A 25,715-nucleotide genomic window follows, 5' to 3' on the forward strand; every position below is an offset into this window, starting at 1 on the left:
CACATAATTTCCTAGTGTCGAGAAAAACTGGGTTGGAATTTTGATTTTTTGTCTAATTTTGAGCAAGCAGGCTTAAATTAACTCATTTATCCTTATTTTATGCGTTGAAAATTTAGTTTCACTCAAATTGAGTTAGTTTTTGGCTGTTTAGTTTCATTTTAGGGATCAAAAACTTTAAAACATTTTGGATAAAGTTTTTACGAAATTACTTTTTTTTCGTTAGTTATCTTAAAAAACTGTTCTCCAATTTGCATATTTTACAATCACTGACGAAAATGCCTAAACTCTACTTTTTCCGCTCAATTTTTTTTATCACACCAGGCCGAAAAAACAACACTAACTTAAAAAATATAATTTTGTAACTTTTTAAGACTGGTCGGAACATTCTGTGCTACTTGCACAGTAACCGGCTATCCTTGTTTATTTTATCCACAAGTGAAAACTTCTTCAGCTTATGTTTGAGTATGTTTCTTTCATTTCCTACCCTGATGTAGTTGACCAAGTTAGCCCCCCTTGGGTTTGTTTTGCCCAGATGTAGACTGAGTCTGGCCAGGATGCCCAGTCCCCCCAGACAGAGACAGAAACAGAGGGAGACCACAATCAGAGACACAGTCACCTCCCTGTCTCTCTTAGACACTGAAGATGCTTTCACTCTCAACTGCCACACGATGCCCACATTCACAAACACCTGCAAAAGCATCAACTTCAGTCACTTATATTGGCAAATTAATTCTCAATACCTTTGTCTTAGATTTTACAACCGGCTACAATTAAAAACAAAGAAACAAATAAGGATCTTTTTTAAATCCCTTGACAGGGGTTACAAAAGGTTAATTTAAGCTTTCTATTACTCTTAGTGTGCTAAGTGCGAACAGGTACCTGCCTGTCAATCATCCGGGAGTGCGATCTTTTGGTCGTAGTTTTGACCTCTAAATTACAGTTTTGAATTGATGTTGTTGAACTACAGTTGGACAGTAAATTAACTCTTTTCAAGCTCTTTTCAAATTAACTCTTTTATCGACCTTTTTCCCCCAACCCCTCACAATCGGCAAACAATTTTAATGAGGATAATGCGATGCATGCGCATCATTCAAGTTTTGGTATTCATTTTTCTGGAAGCAAAAAACGGGACGCCAGAATTGTTGCAAAAGTTCTAAAAACTTTTAAATTTTTAACAAAAAAATCGCAAAATTATTTACCATCACAACCGGTGGAATGATGAAGCCTCCAAAAAAGATGATCTCATAATAGAGTCCAAACTGCCACTTGGTAAGAAAAGACCACGGGTTGCCCTGATCGAAATTACAATACACCCCGTTCAAATCGTACTCGAAGAAGTTAGGCAGCATGCATAGTCCCACTACAACCCAGATTATGACTGATGTTCTGGTGGCTCTGGGGGGTTTGGAGTTCTGTTGGTACCAGATGGGTTTTGATATTGCAATTAGTCTGTCAATTGCGGCGGCGAGAAGAACGAATCCGGCTGAAATATATCACTAGATTACAATAAATAATTATCATAATCAGGGGCCGATTTACGGGGGGAAGGGGGAGGGCGGACGCCCTCCTCCTGAGGGATTCGACCCCCTGCAGACCCAAAGGGTCCCCCTTTGTACTATTTTGAGATATCCATTTTTGGTGACGTACCCTAAAATTTTTCTAAAGGCGCCTTTGGCGCCAATATATACTAATTTTGAGAGGGGAGCGCACGCCGAAAAACGCCTAAAAAGCCTAAAAACGTCTCTTTGGCCTGTGTTTTCAAAAAATTTGCCTGCGGCGCAGAAAATCTGGCCATACAGGGTCTTTTTGGTCTTAAGCAGAGCTCGGAAAATCGATTTGGTCGACCTAGAAAAAAAGGTCGACAAAATTTTCGAATTTTTTTTTGAAAATCCGCCCCTTCCCCCCCTCGATAAAATCCTAGATCCGCCCTGATCATAATAAGTTGTTTAAAATATTGATTTCATTCATTGTAAAATTCACAGCTTGTTTTCAGGCGCCTCTTATCAGTAAAATTATAGATAGAATTAAATTCTTATTATTGTTCTAGAAAGTTGAGTTTTTTGTTGGATAACCAATAAAAAGCCCAATTTTTTATCATAAATATTATTTGGTAGAATCAAAAAATCACCAAAAATTTACCACAGATGATAAGTAACGTTTTTTTTTCTGAAAACTAATAATAGCCAGAAATAGATACTCGTTGCGGTAAAAAAAAATGTCCGCTAAAAACCTTTGAAAGTTATTTGAAAATTGTGCATATGAGATGCCTTAAAAATTTCCTTATTTTTACCTGCACTTGATGAAAAATACGTGAACCATCCCAAAAATCGACACAACATCGGATGCAGTGCAAAGAAATTGAAGCCGAACATTGCCAACATCGCCTCCATGATTCCATCCTGGAACCCAGCAACGACGTCACTAACAGCCAGACATTTGATGAAATTCTGACCCGATGTTTTCTGGGGGAAGTTGTCAGCTGTGAGATATGCGAATGTGTTTCCGACTAGGCCGAATAAAGTGATAATAGTTGCTGATATTTGGCAGATGAGGATCTCTGTTTGGTATTCAAGTTCAGGAGCTGACGATGATTCATTCATCAATATCTACAATTCAAGCAAAACGGAGAGATAAAATTGTCAGAAAACTTGCTAAACTGGTTGAAAGAGCAACATACAAGCTAAAAGTTAGCAGAAAATATGATACTTTTGCCTAATTGACTGTTACTCTATATTTCAGGAAACTATTAAGGACAACTGAATAATTAATAGGCAGTTTATTCAGCCTTAACATAGTAAAATTTCTCAACTTATTACCACCTACAAAAATTTAATACTTTAGACCGGTAAAAAAATTTCTCAGTAATCTCTTGGCACTAACAATAATCACAAAAAAAAGACTGTGAACAGGGGCAAATCTAGATTTTTTCGAAAATTTGTCGACCATTTTTTTTAGGTCGACCGAATTGTTTTATTGAGCTCTCCCTAAGCACTAATTAGTCCCTGTTATGGCCAAATATTCTGCGCCGCACGCAAAATTTTGAAAGAACAGGCCAAAAAGGAAAATTTTGACCAAAAAATTGCGTTTTTTCGACGCGCGCTTCCCCCTCAAAATTAGTATATATTGGCGCCAATGGTGGTCGGCCAAAAGTGGATTTTTTAAAAAGTACAAAAGGGGGGACCCTTTGGGTTGACAGGGAGTCGAATCCCTGAGGGTAAGCGTCCCCCCCCCCCTTAAATCCGCCCCTGACTGTGAACCATTAAATTTTTTATGGAAATGGTTTACGTTTGCAACTTTGATAATTCTAGTATATTTGAAATACAAAAAGAAAAAAAATGTTCATTAAAAAGTAGACTCTATTTCAAATGTTAATTGAATACACTAATTGATTTTGAAAAAAAATCGACAAAATTTTCAAGAGCTGTGTATGAAACAGTTTTGTCTTGAAGCAATTCATTCGCACCATTTATCAGTTTTGTCTCTGACGAGGCTTAATTAAAGTCACTTGATCAACTATTTGATTTTTTTTGGTTTGATAAAACGATCGAAAAATAGCTTTTCAAAAAAATCTGTTTAAAAAAAATTTATCCTAAGCATAACTGAAACTTATCAAATTAACGGAAGTTATTTTTAAATTTGATAGACAGAAGTTTTCATTTAACTAATGCAAAACCAAGTCGCAGCAGACAAAGCCAATCGTTTTTCTTATTACCCATGCATAAAATTTAAAAAGTGTATTCGCATTCTTCATATGTCAATACTGATACGTAAATCAAACTAATAAGTTGCGGTAAAAGCTTGGTTCAAAATACACATTTTGGTTTCGAGTCCAGACCATTAATCTGGTGTCCGAAAAACTAGACGACAGCTGTTAAGACGACAGCTGTTAAGACGACAGCTGTTAAGACGACAGCTGTTAAGACGACAGCTGTTAAGACGACAGCTGTTAAGACGACAGCTGTTAAGACGGCAACCGCTTGTGGTGAGACTCAAAGACGAAGCTACCCACGAATTCTAAAATTGTTTTTCGGAAAAAAAGAACTGATTTAAAATAGAACAATTCAGTCTACGAAAAAAGTTCATTTTCTTTGTTTTTCGGAAAAAAAAAAGAATTTGCTTAAAATCGAACAGTTTTGCCTCGTAATGTTGAAACTCTCTTGTGTCGTGTTAATGTCACGTAGTCCTAATGTCTTGTCATTTTTTTCTTCCAGCCTGGCATCCTTTGATGTATTTTCAATTGATCCAGTAAATCAATAATATAAACAAACAAAACGACGAAAAAAGATGAACGCAGGAATATTAAATGGAAACAGAGAAGATACGGAAGTAAAAGTTGTTCTAAAATCCAAATTGATTTTTCCATAATTTGCTAAGCTTGAATGTGGCTTGAATGTGCAAAAAAGTAGCCCATTGCAATCAGTTCAAGACAAATCTGTCTATACAGATAATTTGTTGGAAGCAGCAGCTCAAAAATATAGTCTGCATTCGTACTAAGTTTGAATTTGATAATTTGATTTTTTGTGTGGTTAGAGTTCAGAGTTCAGAGTTTTATGAAACGCCCTAAATAATTTTCCAATTATTTTGACGGATAATGAAAAATGGAAAATTTGCAGGTGTTGAAAACGTTTATTTCGCAATAAAACGTTAAATTCACAGTTGGTATTGGTCCTAAGTGTCTAAATGCGTTCCAGGGTTGAGATCATCTTTGTATGTTTTCGGTGCCAGGCAGAATTGATTGTGACTATAAAAGTTTGAATTAAACATAACCAACTCGGATCTTGGGTGGCACCTACAGCGGCCAGTAAGATTAATATAATTCACTCATTTCGACCTACAAGTAAAATGACCTCTCAAGTAAAATGACACTATCCACCTAAACATTTCGCCGATAAAATTCATGATGCGCAAAAACAAACACCCGGATACGAAATAAAAACGCTCATCGCATGGTCGCAACAACTTTAGGACTTTGTTTGGAATCTTCTAATTTATAATCAATTCTAAATGATTTAGTGAAAATTTGGACCCTTTTGTCACAAAAATTTAGTTGAAGAGAAATTTTTACAGACACATTTGAAATTTGAATCCAAAAATAAGTTGTTTTTCCTCGTTGTTAATTAGATAGACAATTTTTAAGTCTTTTGAGAATTTTTGCAAAGAATAATTCGTTTCGTTCCCATGAAAAACGTGCACAAAATTGAAGCTGGAGTTATTTTGAGCGTGATTTTTTAGAAGAGGCAATTAGAATTGTACTGTGGTTTATTTAGTGGAATGTTGGTAGAAAAACAAAAAGTAGTGCTGATTTGAGATCAACCGTCAATCTAAATCTACCCTGCCCCCAAACTAATACAAAACTGCTTGTATTAGGGCGAAGCACTGAATGCTCCGACTGCCTTTTAACTTCTATGGAGCAGTAAAAACATGAAAAAATTAAAAATAATGAAATCAAACGAATTTTTTTTAATTTGTGAATTTTTGTGAAAGTCATCCCCCACACGCCATATAAAGTACAACGTGATAAAATGCGGTAGTAGTAAAAAATCAATTATGGCAAAAAAGCTTCCTTCAAATAATTTGGAACGATTATTAAGACGGATTAAATCTCCGCTAACGCGTTAATAGCGCAAAATATATCGCGCGTTATTTGTCGCAAATTGGCTAAAATGGCAATCTTTAAACCCCCATAACTTCAGAAAAAAATGATCACAAGTGAAACAAGACTGCTCGTATCAGGGCGAAGCCCTGAATGTTCCGACTGCCTTTTAAGGTTTATGAAGCAGTAACAACATTAAAAAATTCAATGAAATAAAACAAAACGAAAAAAAAAATTTACAGGGTTGAGATCATCTTTGTATGTTTTCGGTGCCAGGCAGAATTGATTGTGACTATAAAAGTTTGAATTAAACATAACCAACTCGGTCTTGGGTGGCACCTACAGCGGCCAGTAAGATTAATATAATTCACTCATTTCGACCTACAAGTAAAATGATCTCTCAAGTAAAATGACACTATCCACCTAAACATTTCGCCGATAAAATTCATGATGCGCAAAAAAAAACACCCGGATACGAAATAAAAACGCTCATCGCATGGTCGCAACAACTTTAAGACTTTGTTTGGAATCTTCTAATTTATAATTTTGTCACAAAAATTTAGTTGAAGAGAAATGTTTACAGACACATTTGAAATATCACGACAAAATATATCGCGCGTTATTTGTCGCAAATTGGCTAAAATGGCAATCTTTAAACCCCCATAACTTCAGAAAAAATGATCACAAGTGAAACAAGACTGCTCGTATCAGAGCGAATCCCTGAATGTTCCGACTGCCTTTTAAGGTTTATGAAGCAGTAACAACATTAAAAAATTCAATGAAATAAAACAAAATGAAAAAAAAAAAATTTCTGAAATTTTAAATTTTTTAAATGAAAATCATCCCCCCACACGCCATTTAAAGTACAAAAGGATAGATTTCGTTCCTTGAAACAAACCAGTTATGGCAAATAAGCTTCTTTTAACCAACTTGGAACGATTTCTAAGACGGATTAACTCTCCGCTTACGCGTTAATAGCGCGAAATATATCGCGCGTTAATTGTCCCAATTTGGCCAAAACGCCAATCTTTAAGCCCCCGTATTTTTACACAAACTGATAACAGGTGAAATATCTTTTCAAATTTGAGCTCAAGACAACAATACCTTTCGAATGATATAAAAAATTCCGTCAAAAATGGCTAGTTAAAAAGTCGAAATTTGTCTGAAGAAAAAAAAAACCCACCCCGAGCACAAATATTCCGTTACTTTCGTATCGAAAGTCGGAACAATAACTTTTCAATTTTAAGCTTAGGATAACAATACTTTTTGAATGATATAGAAAAAAATCCGTCAAAATGGCTAGTTAAAAAATCGATGTTTGTCTGAAAAAAAACTACCCAGAGCACAAATATTCCGTTCATTTCATTACGAAAGTCATATTAATAAAGGTAATAAAACCAAAAAAGTTGAATAGTATGATAGCTTAAACTGATTAGTAAATAATCCTTCATTTAAAACAAGCGTGATATTTGATGTTTAATAGCATACAAATCAAAACTCAGTTTCAAGTTTGGCAGTATATTATGGGTGTTTATTTTAAATGCAACTTTCTCAGGTACTTAATTCTCTCAATATTTATTCATAGAAATAAGGATTGATGCCGGGATTTTAAGGTTGTTTTATGATTTTAGTTATCTGGACTAATTAAATAAACATGAAACCGAGCAGTGTTTTCTTTAGGATTTTTTCATAACTTGCTTGAATATGTTTTGAATGTGCATCAACGAAATAGTTCCAAAGCAATCAGTTTGAAAAGAATCTGTCCATAATATCAAAAAAATCTGAATTAGAATCTAAGATTAAACAATGTTTATGCTCATCCTAATTGTTTGTCGCATATTGTGCTTTGCCATATTTTTGAAACTTACACCTGTCGGATAGTGAAAAAATGAAAAAGTTAGCAAGAGTAGCGATTTGGTTTCTTTTTAATACACTGCATTCTTTTATTTAGTCAAACAACTTTGTTTATATTTTTTTGCGAATAGTTATCAAAAAGTTTATTGATGTTTTCGACTGTTAACCAATTCTTATGACTGTGTTTTATCCACCAGGCAATATTTTGAAATATCTTTGGAAAAAACGGTTGTTAGTTAGATGGACAAACTGGGGTCTTTCGCATATTTTCAAACACGTTCGGACACGTTAAGAGCATGATTTGTTTTGTTCCCATCGAAAACAGAAACTGGGTGCCATTTGAAGCTTGTTTTTTTTTAGAGAGAGAGATAAACCGAGTTGATTTTGTAGTATTTTGACGTTTTTCAAAATTTCAACCTAAAAAACAAGCCATTTTGAACTTATTGAAAACTCATACTAAAAACGACCTTAGGTTGCTCGTATCAGGGCAAACCCCCAAATGCAAAGCTTTGTCCATAAACTAGTCTCGAATAGTTTTTGGTTAACAAATTTTTCACTTATTTTGAATATTAAGAATCGTGTATGGAATTACTAAGTCCAATTAGCCTGCCTCAATTGAATTTGTAACGATTTTGAGGTGCGGGATAATTTGCCACGCGTAAATAATGAGCGTTGAACTTTCAGTTACAAAGTATCACAGTGCGATCGACGTGGTGAACGCTGGGAGCAAGAATATTCTTGGATCGATCCCCCGAGGAATTTTTTTGGAATTGGTCTGAATAAAAAAAACATCCCGAGCATATATATTCCTTACTTTCTTCGAGAGTAGGAACAAAACTCAATAAAATTTTAAGGTCTTAAAATCGTAATTTTTTTTTCAGTTAATTGGTCGAAACTGCTCATTACAAACTTTTCTATAAGTTTTCAGGTGTTAAGCCCTTCTTAATTAGTTTAAGCTAACTACGACACTGATGTTTAATTGGCTCATACTAAGATTAACTCGATCGCTTTCAATTTTTCTCCAATTTGAGAAAAGCGATCGAAAATGCAGGCAGGTTTAATTGTTCTGTCCGGCATTATTCAACAAATCAACACTTAGTACTTCACAGATTATGGGCAAAAAAACAGTAGTCATCGTTTTTATGGCCTAATCAAAGTCTTCATAGCATGAGCCTAAGATATTTTATTTAACATTTAGTTGGTTTTTGGTTCAGAATGGTAACCAAAATAGCAGTCAGGTTCTGTTTTCTGAAAAAAATCGATTGTTTGATTTTTTGTTCGTAGCTCAAATAAATGAAAAACCTAAATCGCTTTACAATTTAACAATGTTAAAAAACGTTGTTTGAAAGAGCTGACAAGGTGTTGTGTAAAACATATCAAGACTCTGCAGACCACGCTTTGTGCGGATAGTATACGTTATTCTTTTTTTACGCTTTTTACTTGTTTGTTTTTTTTTTCGGATGACGATAGTCAAAATTCGCAAAAAAAAAATATAAAAGTCAACTTAGGTTTTGTCATTCGAATTAACTGTATATTATTAGACTATAAAAGTTATAAAAAATTAAATGAAAAACGTGACTCCGACTTGGTTTTTAATTAAGTGATCAATTTTTGATCATTGTGCTTTACACATAAAAAAAACAGAAAACAAAAAAAAATAAAAAAAAATTAAAAAAACGGTTTTGAGCGTTTTTTAAAACGCGTTTTTATTCTAAACGCCACATGAAGCATATGAATATTGATCTATGATGCAATTCTAAAGGTTTGAAAAGTATGAACTTGTATATTAAGTACATGACCATTATTTCCAAGTTTGTGAAAAGTTTTAAGAATTTCCGTCTGATATAGTTTGTTTTTCTCAAAATAGCGCATTGCATAAACTATAAATATTATTGGTTTTTATTTTGTTTCTCTAATGTAAGGTATCTGGGTTCAATTTTATAGACTAAATAGTCGTTTATTTGTATTTGAAAAAAGATTAAAGCATTTCAGGTTGAAAGAAAATCTTTTCTCTCCACTAGCGTTATGACCAATTGTTTGAATCGGGTGAATTATTTTTTATAGTCTCCAAATTGCTTTTTTTCTGTTCAAGGCATAATTATTTCAATATTTTTACAAGAAAATAATTGCAGCAACATTGTTTGTTGCCAAATATTTGAACAAAAAGTTCCATGAATAAAAACAACAATTTCCATAAGGCTTTAAAACAATTTATAAAAAAAAACAATAACCCTTTGAAGGAAAAGAGTTTTTTACTTAAATAACGCAACTTAATTACTGATTGCTTCATTGCGTATGACGAATGTTTTTATTTTCCATTAGCAAAAACAAAAATCACTTACGCAAAAATTTTCAATGTAATAAATGTCCATAACTATTGAACGTAGGCAATTAGATACTATTGCACTTTTTGACATCTCTATAGCAGCAAAACGAATCAGTCATTTTTATTTTCACCAGGAAAACTTCATCAATCTGATTTTGTCTAGGCAAATTGAATTTCGTATACAATTTTTGAAAGATTGTATTTCAATAAGCAAAATTGAAACCCTACAAAGAATTGAAAAAAAAATAAAAAGCGAAAGTAGTAACTAAATGGGCAATAAATAACAATAAAGTGTGCATGTTTTAGCAGACAAAATTACAACTAAGAGCTGGATTAGTACAGCAATAATTCATAGCTCAAAAGATCCTAAATGTTAGTTCCAGAAACATTATTCTGGTAGGAAGCTGCAATCTCACCCCTTTGAAGGGTTTATTCAAAAAGACATATGCGCCTCAGGGGATTTTGAAAATCAATTTGTTACCGCGCTAACACTTTTAATGGATGTCTATTCACGGGTTGATTGAATCAAAGCTCTCTGATTAGAGGAAAAATTTATTAGAAAGAAATTAAACGGATGAGTTAACTCAATGTTAAATAAGTTATGAACAACTCTACAAAAGTCATTCAAAATTAACAGTTTTCAAGATATTTAATGCTAATTAAAAAGATTAGCGAAAATCCATAAAAGTTGTTTGGCATAAAAGAAGAATGCAAAAGTGCATGTTAACCCCTCACACGCCAGAAAATATAGAAAACTTAGCTGAGTTTCGGACGTTCAAAGAAGGAATAATTAAATTATGTAGCTTCGAACGTTCCCCGGAAAAAATAGGAAAATCAAAACAATTGATCGATTCCTTTTTAATACAGTAACCGATGGATTCTTTATAGTTACGAGTTAAGCGTAGAAAAAGCATAGCTATAAAAGGAATTTTTGAATTTGAAATTCAAAACAGACAAGACTGCTCGTATCAGGGCGAAGCCCTGAATGTTCCGACTGCCTTTTAAGGTTAATGGAGCAGTAATAATATTGAAAAATTAAATGTAATAAAACAAAATGAAACTTTTTTTTCTAAAATTCGAATTTTTTAATGAAAATCATCCCCCCACACCCCAGATAAAGTACATAAAGATAGATTTTGCTCCTTGTAACAAATCAATTATGGTAAATAAGCTTCTTTCAACCAATTCGGAACGATTCCTACGAAGGATTAACTCTCCGCTTACGTGTTAATAGCGCAAGTATATCGCGCGTTAATTATCCCAATTTGGCCAAAATGGCAGTCTTTAAACCCCCGTATCTTTACGAAAAAATAATCACAGGGGAAATATTTTTTCGAATTTGAGCTCAGAACAACAGTACCTTTTGAATGATAAAAAAAATTTGTTGTGAAAATTGGCTGATTAAAAAGTCGAAATTTGTCTGAAGAAAAAAAAACCCACCCGAGCACAAACATTCCGTTACTTTCGTATCAAAAGTCGGAACAAAAAGGTAAAATAATTACTCAGATATCAACAACGGAAGCTAAATAAAGGTTTTTGCGTATCTTTTCGAAATTAAGACAATGTAAAACGCTACATCCTATTTTGGTTTGATTGACGTGTTGGCATCATTAGAAATGAATTTAGTAGTTATCACAAATGGCTTGACTCAATGAAGAGAAGAAATTTTAAAAAACGTGCAGTCGAAGCATCTTCTAAGACAAAACAAATAACGATTACTGTTGCTTAGGCGGGCTTTGGAAGAACCTGCTAAAATTGATGTCGTGAAATATCACCAACGCTCATAATTCAAAAGTCCATAAGTTACATAAATATGCATACAAGCAGTAGCGGATTTAACCCTCTCAACTAAGGATTTGAACCCCTGACCACCCAAAAAATCCCCCTTAAATCCGCTAGTGCTTGTATGCAGAATTGAGTCATGATTGAAAAAGCTCTTTGCGAGCGCTGTCTTTGAACCAATCAAGTCATAACGCAAAAGGAACAAGGCTGCTCATATCAGGGCGAAGCCCTGAATTTTCCGACTGACTTTTAAGATTTATGGAGCAGTAATTACCTATAAAAATTAAATGTAATAAATCAGAAAAAAGTATATCTAAAATTTAAATTTTTTTAATGAAAATCATCCCCCCACACGCCATATAAAGTACAAAAGGATAGATTTCGCTCCTTGTAACAAATCAATTATTGCATGTAAGATTCTTTCAACCAATTTGGAACGATTTCTAAGACGAATTAAATTTAAGCTCAAGACAACAATACTTTTGAATAATATAAAAAAACTCTGTCAAAAACGTTTAGTTAAACGTCGAAATTTGTCTGAAGAAAAAGACCACCCCGAGCAGAAATATTCCGTTACTTTTGTTAAGAAAGTCCAAACAAAAATTGTTAGCGAGTTAATTTTGCACAGAAGCTAATTTATGTTTTCTTGACGCCTTGAGCCCTTTTTTGAAAACTTTTTTTTTATTTCCTAAGACTCAAATTTCCTAAGCCTATACTACTGTCATGAGAAAAAATAGATTGCTGATTAAAATTATCAGGACAAAACGCATCAAAATTCAATTTTAGAAAGCATTTCTTCAAATTGGGTTAATTTTAGAGGAAAAACTATGCACGAAAAGAACGCCCGTAGCTTCAGCAATGGTTCAATTTGTTTTTCGAAGTTCGGGTCCAAAACTTTACCCCCAAAAATAGATCATTTTTGGACTTTTTAGTCAATCAAAAGTTGCGCTAAGACTACGTTGATATCATCCATGTCATAAGTATATCAAAAAGAGCCTCTTACGTAGCCCAACAAACATTAAGTAGGCTCACAATGATATACCTTTGTCAATGATCGACTGGGTAGTTATGGCATCATTTTTAATTGAATAGAAAGGCCAAAAATTATCCATTTAGGGGTAAAGTCTTTCGCAATTTCTCAATTTTCTGCCCCCAAATTTCTCAATTTTCTGCCCCAAGTTGAGCCATAATAATTCTTCTGAAAATCTTACTAAGTTTTTATTCATCTTTTTTAACCTAAAGTCAACTCAATTTGAAAAAAAAATTACACTTCAAATGTTATACGTTTTGCCGGATAATTTAAATCCGGATAGTTGAAAGTGTTTTGTCCGGATATTTCAAATCAGCACTGTATGCAAAAGTGGTTTTTAAGTGAGCAGATGAACAAAAAACATTTCACCTTTTTGATTTGATCTCTTAATCTACTTAAGATCTAAAAAAAGTCAGCCAGGAAAAATTTTGAAATATGTAGTGAGAGCAAAACTTGAAAAATATTGTTTGACCAGCCAGCCAAAAACTTCTATAGAGGTGTTCCTGCTTTTGAAACATCAACTTTAAAAAACAAAAAAAAAACGTTTCGCCTTATCAGAAAACAGTATGCAATTTTAGAAACAATCGTATGTTATGAAACCTTTTGAGATAAAAAAAAATAGCTTTTTTAAATAAATATTCTAAAATATGCCAAAGAACGTGGTCCTTGTTGAATTTTGTGGCGTGTCCTTAATATGTAGGTGAGAGCAGAGGGCATCTGGTGAATTCAAGAGTTGAAAGAAAACTTGAATTTAAGTAACGAGTAACAGGTGCAAAAAAAACAGTTTTTGCGAACTTTTCCTCAATAATTTCTAGCGCGAAAAACCACTTAAAACTAAGGTTTGTAACTCAGTATAAATAAAACAAAAATTGGGATCTCCTTAAATTTCTTTTTTCTCGAATAATACTATCTATTAAAAAGTCCCTTTGTTAAAAAGTCCCTTTGTTGGAAAACGTTGTCAACCTTTTGTGAATGGAGAACAATTGATTTGCCAAGCTCGTTTAAAACACTATATGAAGACCGTGGTTGCGATTTTGATATATGGTAATTGTTTTGTGGCGTTGGAGGAGTCGTTAGAAAATTTCAAGGTTTGCTCGACCAAAAGTGAATATCCTACAACATTTCCAAAACTAGTGTCCCGATTCGAACGTGCATCAATTCACAGGAGCAGTAGAAATGTGCATTCAAACACAAAAATAATATAAAATCTTATTAATCAGAGTCAATTTTTTTCTTAAGCGGCTATATGTAAAATGAAAATACCGTTTAGATTTTTTGCGTTTTTCAAAAGTTCACTTTATTGTGATTCAGATTTTTTGAATAAGCAAAAAGGAGTTCCTCAACCAAGTTTTGCTTTTAACCGTCAATTGATGACCGTTGATCGTTTTTCAACAGGTTGAGAAAATAAATTATAAAAACAGACATAAAATTGTAAAACAGACAAACATGATAAATTTAAATAAAACAGTGAAAATACGAAAATCGAAGTTTTTCAGAAAACTGAAACGGTTTTTCCAGAATTTGATAATCTTGGATACTTTAAAAAAACAAATAAAATACTATTATTATGAAATTGAACATAGATCAACTCTGCCATACCTAAAACAAGATGCACTACAAAATTTCAATTTTTATAAAAAAAGGATGGAAATTGTCTAGTAGAATATTTAAAAAGCGAAAAGCCAAATGTTTCCAACTCGAAAAAATATCAGTATTTGCACGCATAAATATGTTTTTACTGATCAGAAAGGAATTTATTTGAATTTTTTTGGGAATGGAGTTGAACGTAGTTCACACAAGGGTTCATTACCAAAAAAAATACACAAGGGTTTATTGCCAAGGGTTGATTTTCTCAACCATTTTACCTTATTTTGTTATAATTCGAAGTTCACCTCATTATCGATTCGTCGATGTTTCAGTTTTCGAATAAATATCAAACAAAAAAATTTAACTGGAAAGAGTCAAATTTAGTAAATGCGCACAATTTTGTTTAGAAAAAGAAAATTGATCGCTTGCTTTTACTTGTGTTTTTGATATTTTAAAAATAACCTCACGAATCAGATAATTTTAGTTTCATCTGCAAGTAATTTCAATTCTGATTTTGGCTTGGATTTTTTTAATCTCCGTATGAACTCTTTGAAAAACTAATTCAATAGAAAAAAACAATCTGGGTCCCTGAGAAACAGTTTCAAACATCGAGTAGTTAAATGAAAATCGAGTTACATAAACAAATGTGGCAAAAAAAGAAGATAATGAAAGTGTTCCAGGCTTAATAGACAAATATACGCGCTGGACTAGTAAAGCTATAATTCTTCTCTTAAGAAACCTGTAAATGTTGGCTCCAAAACCATTATTCTGGTACGGATGTTACAATCTCATCCCTTTGGAGAATTTCTTCAAAAAGACGTTCGCACCTCAGGGGATGTTAAAAAAAAATCAAATTACTACCGTGCTAACACTTTTAATAGCGCTCCTTTCATGGATGATTGAGTCAAAGCAGTCTGAGGAAACAGTCCTTGGGAAAAAAAACGGGATGACAATTTGTGTTGTAACAAGGTTGAATAAAACGCTTTTGATCATCATCAATTTATCCCGCCGTTAATAACTGGTTGAATTTTCCGCAAAAATTAGAATTGGTTATATTTTTTTGGATGTGAGTTACTTTTGATTTTGGCTCAGCCAGACTAGGTTGTCAAGTTACACTCTACCCTGAATCTATAGTAGTATTGAACAATCAAGTTCGACATCCGAAAATTCCAAGTAATCGGATTTCTGACCTACAAAACACTTTTTTAGATGATTTTAAGCTTCAGTAAGGTATGGATTTTCTGACATTTTGTAAATATTCACAAGTGTGAAATGGTGAACCACAAAATGGCGTAAATTTGACGGGCTCAAACTTGAAATTGGAAAAAAATTAAGACTCCTTGAATTATGGCAAATCCCTTAAATGTTCCGACTATCCTTCAGCATCTTTGACACAGACTTTGAAAACTTTATTTACAAAACTGAATTTTCAAAGTAAATTTTAAAAATGGGTTTTTTAAAAACTAATCAGCACACGCAATGCTAATTAACAAACAATATTATTAGCGTTTAACAACACATTAAAAGCACCAAATATCTCGGCCTAGTTCACGATAGCACGAAATCTTTTGCGCGTTAATTGTCTCAAAATAGCCAAATTGGCAATTTTCAAACCTCCTTAAACGTCAAAACAAGGCTGCTACTATACCAAAGCAAAGCCACGAATGTTCCGAATCCACTTAAAGCCAATTGAAACGTTTTTTTTTGTAAGTTGAATAATTCGCAAAACAATTGAGAAAAAAATATATATTTTTTGTTTTCATTTTTTCTTCATTTTAATCCCCCAAATGCTGTATAAAATGCTAGCTGTGTGTTAAGCGTCTCGTATCGTGACAATAAGATTAAAATGCCGGCCTCAATTTAATTTGGAGTGCATTAAATTGCCGCTTACGAGTGTTATAAGAACGCATTATATTGAACATTACTTATTCCAAATCGGCCGAACTAACGATATTGAAACGCCCGTAACTTTACGAAAAATTATCGCAGAGGGAAACTCTTCTGAAACTTGAGCTTAGAATAAAATTATTTCTCAAATCTTATAACACAAATTCTATCAAAAACGCCTGGTTAACAAGTCGAAAATTGACTGAACAAAAAACCACACAAAGCATTGATAATCTGCACTTTCTTCGAAAGTCGGAAAAACAGTCCCAAAAAAAGTTGCATTTCAGGACATCACTGGCATTCAATTGATATAAGAAATTTCATTCAAGAATGGCAAATTGAAAAAAAAGTCTGGTCTGCAGAAAGTAATTATCCCCGAGCACAAATGTTTTCCCATCACAATTACATGGCAGCAACACTTTAATGTTAAAATAAAACTAAACTGCTCGTATTAGGCAAAAACCCTGAGTGTTCCGATTGACGTTTAAGGTCTATGGAGCAGTAATAACATCAGAAAGTGAAATTTAATGAAATGAAATGGAAAAAAATCAACATGAAAATCAACACCCCACACGCCATACAAAAAACAAAGTGATAGATTTTGCTCCTAGCAGCAAATCAATTTTGAACTATTTCTAAGACGGATTAACTTTCCGCTTACGCGTTTGCAGCGCGAAATATATTGCGCGTTAATTGTCCCAAATTGGCCAGCATGACAATCTTTGAACTTCTATACCTTTGCGAATAATGATCAGAGGTGAAATATTGTTTGAAAAATAAGCTCAAGGCAACAATATTTTTTTGAATGATATCAAAAAAAAATTAGCCAAAAATCCAAGAAAAAATCCACCTTGAGCACATATATTTCGTAACTTTCGTTACAAAGGTCGGAACAAAATTTAGCGTGGCAGTGATGCACATTGTGCGTAAGCTTTCGTTACTTCATCCAATCAACAGTTCATGGGAGCCAAGCGGAACCATGTTGTGCTTAACCAGGGTTGTACCTACTTTTCAAAATTGACTGTTAAGTTTCTATTATAAAAATTTTCTAACTATTTTATCTGTCCATTTGGAGAGTTTTTGAAATTCACTTCTGAATGGCTGCACCTAAAGGGAAGCATAATTACTTGATATTACAATACATTTAACAACATATGAGCTTTTTATGGGGAAGCAGTTGCGTGGAACAACTCACCCTACCCCGTAGTTTATTTTCACCATGTGAGCAAGAATATGATAATTAAAACAAAATGTAGTTTGGGGAAGGTTGACTCCTGTAGCGCAAAATCCTCGTCAACCATTTTTATCACGTTTGGTTGTTTTTGTTGCAATTGCTACATATTTTGGATAAATAAAAATTTGTAATCTTGGCTGCTGAAACTTATTTACGGGCTTTATTTACGGGCAATCAGAAAATTGAATATTGTTTATGCAGCTTCAATTATCCAGTAAAATAACCTTGCTAGAATTGACTACTAAACTTGAAAGTTTTTCTGAATTAAAGCAGTGATGCAGAAACTTTTTTTCGCGAATTGAGAATGAAATGGTAGCTGAGAGATTACAGGTTTTCCAAAAAAGTTCGAATGTAAAATCTGGTGCATTTTTCAGAAAAGTAGTAAATCAGTTGGTATCGAACTGATTGTTAAAATTAAAAAACAGCATAACAAGCTAGGGTAATTTTGACAAGAAAAATAAGCTATAATCAAATACTTGACGATGCATTAATTTTTTTAGAAAAAATGTGTTTTGACTTACTTTCAAAACGAGTTTAATGTTCTGTATTTGTTTTTAATTTTTTGTCTATTAACTTTGATAAATTTTTGAAACAATTTTCAAATTATCATTATTGAAGTCTGATATATAAATTGAAAAACTTGTTGCTGCATGCAACTAAATTATTTTTTATTGGTAAATTTTAAAAACTCTAATTTCGCCAGTTTTCTTCCTAAATTTCTCGCACTCTGTATAATTTTTTTTCTATAATACATGTCCAAAAATACTATGGCAAATTAATCCTTGTTCAAATTCATTTCTTGTTGAAAAAAAGGTTAACTCTCTGATGTCACGAAATCGAAGAGAGAAGTATGCTTGAAACGCAGCATTAGAGTTTCGAATCTCTGAACTTTCCGTGGTTTTCAACTTCTGTTGAGAGACTGCACGTTAGGCTGGTCTAAGGTTAAGACATTGCCACATTTAATTTTTTTTGTTTGACACAATTTGAAAATCAGAGACACTGCTTTCGTGTGATTTTTGTCAGGGATAAAATCAGACAATTAAATTGAACGGAAAAAGTGTTTACCATACAAGTCAATTGAGTAGGAAAATGCTTATCATGCAGTGTTATTGAAAGGAAAAACTTGCCATTCACGCTATTTTAATACGATTTGTCGCTCCGACCTTCGTAACGAAAGTAACAGAATATTTGTGCTCGGGTGGGTTTTTTTCCTCAGACAAATTTCGACTTTTTAACTAGCCATTTTTGACCAGATTTTTTATATCATTCAAAAACTATTGTTTTCCCGAGCCTAAATTTGAAAAGATATTTGAACTGTGGAAATTTTTCGTAAAATTATGAGGGTTTAAAGATTGCCATTTTGGCCACTTTGGCACAATTAACGCACGATATATTTCGCGCTATTAACGCATAAACGGAGATTTAGTTTGTCTTAGAAATAGTTCCAAACTGGTTGAAAGAAGCTTATTTGCCATAATTGATTTGTTATTAGGAGCGAAATATATCATTTTGTAGTATATATGGCGTGTGGGGGGATGATTTTGCAAAAATTTCAATTAATAAATAATAATTTTTTTTCTACATTTAATTTTTCCAAGTTATTACTGCTCCATAGACATTAAAAGGCAGTCGGAACATTCGGGATCTTGCCCTGTTACGAGCAGTCTTGTTTTCATTGGAATTGTATGATATGTTTTTTACATTCTATGGATTTGTATGACAAGCATTTTTGTCAACCCGGGTTTTTTTGGCACTGTTAGGTAGATTCTGACCAAAACAGCTCCAAATCAAAATTATTTTATCACTGAATGTACCTTAAAAAAAGTTTGACGAACAGTCAGCTAAAATTGATATCGTAAAATAGCACCAACGCTCATAATTCAAAATCATCGTTACATAAATATGCATACAAGCAGTAGCGGATTTAACCCTTTCAATGAAGGATTTGAACCCCTGACCGCCCAAAGGTCCCCTTTAAATGCGCTAGTGCTTGCATGCAGAATTGAGTCATGATTGAAAATGCTCTTTGCGAACCCAGTCTTTGAACCAATCAAGTCGTAACGCACAAGAAAAAAGGTAATATAATCACTCAGATATAAACAACGAAAGGTAAATGAAGATTTTTGCGTATCTTTTCGAAATTAATTCAACATGAAACGCTACATCCTATTTTAGTCACAAATAAGGGTTTGATTGACGTGTTGGCATCATTAGAAATGAATTCAGTAATTATCACAAATGGCTTGACTCAATGAACAAGGAAAATTTTTAAAAAAAACTTGCAATCGAAGCATCTTCTAAGACAAAAAAATAACAAGTACTCTTGTTTAGGCGGGCTTTGGAACAACCTTAAAAATAAAAAAAGCTTTTGAATTTGAAAAATTTATTCAATTAGTTTTTCAACTCATGTTCCATGTTTGATAATATCCGCGGTTTTTGACGGAAATAAACAAAAATGAACAACAAATAAACGAAATTGAACAATATTACGTTTTGCTGAAAATGGGTAATCACAGTTCATCTTAGCAGTTAATCAATTCTTTTTTGCATAGATAATTAGCCTAGAAACAAACCTCAATCGGCAATCTAAAAAAAACGTTTTTATGCAAAATTAACAGCAACAAAGTTGCAAAATTAACTACAAGAAAATTGCAAAATTAACCACAACAAAACTAATCGTATGGAGCCCTGAATGATCCGACTGCTGTTTAACTTATCTGATTTGGCTTTCGGCGGAAAAAGAAACCACGATTAAAAAAGTACAAGCCTTTGAAAAATTAATTATTGTTATTTTTTAATTTATTAAAATTACATGCAGGTGAAAGTAATAAATTCGAGCTCAGGACATCATTAGCTTTCAAATGGTACAATTTTTGGTACAAAAGTCGAAATTTGCCTGAAGGCGCTTGCTCCCCCATGCCTGAAGGCGTTTTTTGGCGCTCGCTCCTCCCTTAAAATACATTTTGGTGCCGAAGGCGCCATTAAAAAATTTTTAGGGTCCGTCAGCCAAAAATGGATATCTCAAAGTAGTTCAAAGGGGGGACACTTTGTGTCGGCAGGGGGTCGAAACCCTAAAGGGGGAAGGGGCATCCGACCCCCCCCCCTAAATCCGCCCCTAGTTTCATCTTAATTCAGGAAACTCGACTCGAAGTGTTATACCGAAAATGGATTGTTTATGACTATATACATTTGAACCAACATTTTGCCATTCGTTGTCAAATCGCATCAAAACAAGCATATGAAAAGCTCAATGTGATATAATTTGACAACATATGGCAAATGACCACATAGATTTTGCAATTTTTTGGTTCATATGGATGAAGTCAAAAACAACCCATTTTCGGTATGATGTTTTGAGTTATATTTTCCTAAACGAAAATAAGAACATTTTAATTCTAAACAAAATTGCGCACAGTTTTCCAGACTTGTGTTTAAAAACAACAAATTGGCTTTCTACACTAACAAATGCAGGTATACACTAACCAAAGTAAATTCTACACTAAAGCAAATTCTAGACTAACAAATGCAGGTATTCACTAACAATTGCAGGAGGTATACACTATATATATATATATATATATATATATATATATATATATATATATATATATATATATATATAAATTTATAAAACAGAAGCTAGAAGTTCATAATTGTCTCATACTTGAAGGGCAAATCAATAAAATTTCTTTGTTATAACTTTCTTAAGAAAAAGGCAGCAAGCGTATATTTTGTTATGCTAAACTGAACCAAAATTGACCCGAATTTGAACCGCAATTTTTTGAGGATGAAATAAAAAGCTGAATTTTATAAAAACTTGAATAACTTTCAGTTCTTTTGTTCTTTTAGTCTGGGTAACTTAGTTCAGCAATTTCGTCCATGAGACCCCGAAAAAGACGATTTTCATCAGATTGTCTTTTTTGTTATTATACTTTCTGCGTAGATGTGGATTAAATTATGATTTTCTGATCATATATCTTGGCTTGGCTTCAAGGTATGTCCGTTTATAGATATCGCGGTTTCTTGAACATCTGCCGAGCTAATACAGCTTAGTCCTTATTAATTGGTCTGGGTTGTGTTAGCTAGATTTTATCAAAGAAGTCTACAAAGAAAGCCTCAGTTGAGTTTGGTCCGATTGAATATCCGTTTATGCGTTAATAGAACAAAAAATACGAAAAATACCGTCTTATTAATAGCGTTTAATTGTCTCAAATTGCCCAAACTTAATCGGCCAAACTTTATATAAACTATAAAATGTTTTTTAGCTGTAAGAAAAACGATAACAGATGATATGTTTTTTTTTAAACTTGAGCTCAAGACAACAGAACTTTTCAAATCTTTCAAAAAAGTTATACATACTGGCATTCCCTGAGAGCTTTTTAAGAATGAGGTCGCTAGCTCTGTTTATCAGAACTGGGTGGAACTGAGGCGTATAGCATTTCTTTTTTGGGTCAATTTTGACCGTTTTTGCAAAACTTTATTCGCGCGACAAAACTTTACGAGATTAGACGTTTTTGTGTTTTTTCTGGCGATTCAAAAATATTACGGGAGCCTTCCAACTTTCAGGTGAAAACAAATTCAGCTGATAAGCACATTTACAAATTTACTCCAAAATGGCTTGAAGATTAAAAAGTGATGATTTAGTACCTAATGTGATTATAGCATTTTTCTAATGTTTTGTACAAAAGTTTTGATTGTCTTCAGATTGTGATCAATGAAAACTGAGTTTTGGAAAACTTTATAGCTTTTTCACCTGATGGATTAGGTCAGTGGTTATTCGGCTGAATATTGCAAACTTGTTGTGATAAAAAAAATGAAAACTTGGTAACAACCAAAAATTTTAAGTCACTGATAAGAAACAAAAAATGATTTACTTGTTTGAATATAGAAAAGCTTCTTTGCTTTGCTTTTTAAGCAAACTGCTTAATAGATCAGCAAAATCGAATTGTCACTGTTGTTAGTTTCAAATGAACTGTTGTTTTCTAAAAAGGGAACAGCATATGTCATTTCTTTTGTAAAGTAATCAATAGTCTTTATCTGCTGCAATTGAGGTGGAACGAACTTCTCAGCACTTACAAAGAGAAACTCGACTCAAAAATAATTTTTATAAAAGAGCAGTTACTCTATTTATTGACTTTTTTGATGTTCGAAAATTCAATTGAAATAATAAAATTTTTATCATCAATGAAAACACAAAATCAATACGTCTTTCATGTATCTTTTTAATATGTTGAATAGGTTTTTGTGTTTTCGCACTTGTAAAAAAAGAAACGGAAAATTCATTCCATCATGTTCCCCTTTTCAAAAAACAATTCTTTGATACAACTGGTCTTGAAATGCATTTTGGAATATCTTTAGCTTGTTGATTCGTCAAGGATATAAAAATATGGTACAAATTAGCCCTCTCACTTCGATAATAATACGGCAGCGGTCATTTTAAAAAAAACATCGTCATTTGATTATCGCTTCATATAAAAAAAACTTTTAAGCTAACGGTGGTAGGTCGGCAAGGCAAAGAACCGACAAGCCGAAAATATAATTACCATTCCAACGATGTGAAATTTAATATAATTGTTATGCAGCTTAACCCGGGTTGACCAAAAATGCTTATCGTACAATTCTCATAAATGGGAAATTTCTTTTCATACAATTCCATACATACAGAAAAATTGTATGAAATCTCTATAATTTTCTATCACTGTAAATGGAAATTGTATGATAGGTGTTTTTTCCATAAGCCAAAAAGTTGTTTTGTGTTTCTAAATTTATCTGAAAAATTTTGGGTTGTGTTTGCAACCGAATACAAGAGCCAAAGACATTGGTTACTCAAAGCACCAAAGGTTGGACGGTCTTGCATTTATAATGAAAACGACCTGGATTATTTTCGAGCTGTCTTTCACAAATAATATAACAAAATTAACAAACTTTTAATTTTTGGCAAAATTTTTCAATGATGATTATTTTAATTTTTTGAATTTTCAAATTTATCAGACATTAATCAAGGCATACACAAACACGCCATATAAAAGAAATAGGAGTTTTCAGCGTTTTTGAAGAAGAAAAAAATTGAGTGAAAAGAAAAAAAGCCAATATTATCGTATCCAGGACTACGTTATGCACACAAAGAATCAAATTTTGCATGCAAAAAAATTTTTTCGGAAAATGTTTGCTTGCGTACAAAACTCAATTTGCGGTTAAAAAAAAACAAAAAAATGTTAGGGCAAAATTTCAAAAACAAAAAAAATTTTTGTGTCGCCATCAAATTGTATGGTAAACCTTTTTTTAAAAAAACATCCAAATCATTTTTTCTTTTCACCAGTCTGTTCAACTGTTCTCAAAAAGCCGCAGAAATGGTTTAATTTTTTTCTATTGTTTTTCCAAAATGTATGAAAATTGTATGACATGCTTTTTCTCCATACACTTGATGTATGGAATTGTATGATAATGGTTTTTATTGTATGGATTGTATGATTGCATGGAATTGTCAGCCCGGGAACATATTGTCTTTGTTGTTATGTAATTTTTGCATAATTGCGATATAAATTATGCATTTGTGATCATGTAATTTCGGTGACCATGGCGGATTCTAGATAAGGCGGTTTGTTGAGCATCTGCCGAGCTGACACAGCTTTGACCATGTCAAGTTGTCTCGGTTGTGTTAGCTGGGTTTTATCGAAGGTGTTATTCTGCAGGCAGGGGTGACCATTCTGTCGTACACAAAGACAGTCTGCCTTGATTCTGGAGCGGCTGTGAATTTTCATGTTTTGTCAATTTTCGATTTTGAATTTTCATTTGATATTTTAATTTTGTCTCATTGCTCTGGACAAATTTCATGAGCGATCGCTATTTATGGAACTTCTCAATGCCATAACGATGTATTCCATCCCAATTACGCCCTGCAGGTTCTTTCTACTCAAGGGTGTATCCTCATCACCCTTGTGTAAAAAATGCAGTTAAAACTTATATCGTTTTAGGATTGAAAAACAATCAAAAAACAAAATAAGAAAGATGACATTTTACTGATCAATGAAAACTCAAGATATAATTTCAATAAATAAAGTTTCAACGTAATTAATTCCTGCGCTTTTTAAACGATATCTCATAAATGTCAATTGTTCATTGTTGAAACTTCATTCACCATGTAATGAAAACGTTACTCTAATTTTAACTTTCACGCAACTAATGAAAACTTAATCAAACAAAATGTAATGAAAACGTAACTTTATCTCAAAAGGTTCAGCGACACTGAATTCAACTCACCAGCGGATTTAGGAAAGGGGGTGGCGGACGCTCGTCTTCATTGATTCACCCCCTTCCGACCCAATGAGCCAATCTTTGTACTAATTTGAGATATCCATTTTTGCGCCATAAGCGCCAGTATTTACTAAATAGCGCGCGCCGAAAAACGCAATTTTTTGGCCAATTTTTTTTCAAAAATGGCCCAAAAACCTTTGTTGGCTGGTTTTTTCAAAATGTTCTCTTCGGCGCAGAAAATATGGCTAAGACAGGGTCTTTTCAGTGCATCGGGAGAGCTCAAAAAATCAATTTAGCCGAAATAAAAAAAGGTTGAAAAACTGCCCCTTCTGAAAATCCTGAATCCAGCCCTCTTTCAACTAACTCTTCTTTTTTTCGGCTCTGGATGAAATAATCAAAAAAGTTGAGCTCAGAGTAATTTTTTTCTTCAGACAAATTTTGGAATTTTAACTAGCATTTTTGGCGGAAAATATTGATGTCAGCTAAAATGTTTTGATCCCTTCAGCTTAAAATAGTAAAACTTAGAGTTTGCCTGAAACCAAATTTTGGGAAGCGATGCTGATTTGAATATTGCCAAATTGGGCAATTTGGGATAATTTATGCTAATGATCATTCTAATTTTTATTAGAGCTTAAAGAACGCAGCAAATTAACTTGACAAAACTTTCACAAAACAATGAAAATAATGATAACATTCCAATGATTATTAAAAATGTAAGATAATGCCAATAAAAGATTTGTCAACACAATTATTCACTGAATTTTGTATTCAAACTACTGAGTCAATTTCTTCAAACTACCGTCAAAATTTCACCTAATAATTAACCACAATGTAATCAAAAATAAATTAAATAGAACTCTAACTAGGGTAACCAAAAACTAATCCAAACTAACCTTTCCCATTTTCTGATGTAAGTAAGAAACAAAAATTGTGATCAAAGTGTGCCTTAAATTTCAAAAAAATATATATAATTTGCTTGCAATCATTTGTTGGGAAACTCTATTGGTTTGATTTGTGCCATTTCTGCCAATTTGAGAAAAATAATGCGTGGGAACTTTCCATTTTCTCCTTAGAGCGTAATAAACGTGGCGAAACAAATTAGCTTAAAAAGCATTTAAAAATTTAAATAGGCTTGCTGATTGATTCAAAGTTTCAGTTAACAGACGCA

General features: G+C 33.0%; 1 protein-coding gene across 1 annotated transcript in view; it reads right to left on the reverse strand.

Annotated features, from left to right (window-relative positions):
- Window positions 1–25,715, reverse strand: part of LOC134844669 (C5a anaphylatoxin chemotactic receptor 1-like) — a 53,099-nt gene that overhangs the window by 6,743 nt on the left and 20,641 nt on the right. The window contains exons 2-4 of the mRNA XM_063861471.1: window positions 2,291–2,606; window positions 1,200–1,483; window positions 485–688 (exon numbers count right to left, since the gene is read on the reverse strand). Of these exons, the coding sequence (XP_063717541.1) occupies window positions 485–688; window positions 1,200–1,483; window positions 2,291–2,600 (798 nt within the window). The 5' untranslated portion in view covers window positions 2,601–2,606. The remainder of the gene's footprint in view (window positions 1–484; window positions 689–1,199; window positions 1,484–2,290; window positions 2,607–25,715) is intronic.

This window comes from Symsagittifera roscoffensis, chromosome 4 (assembly GCF_963678635.1).
Source record: "Symsagittifera roscoffensis chromosome 4, txSymRosc1.1, whole genome shotgun sequence".
In the NCBI taxonomy this organism is placed as follows: Eukaryota; Metazoa; Xenacoelomorpha; order Acoela; family Convolutidae; genus Symsagittifera; species Symsagittifera roscoffensis.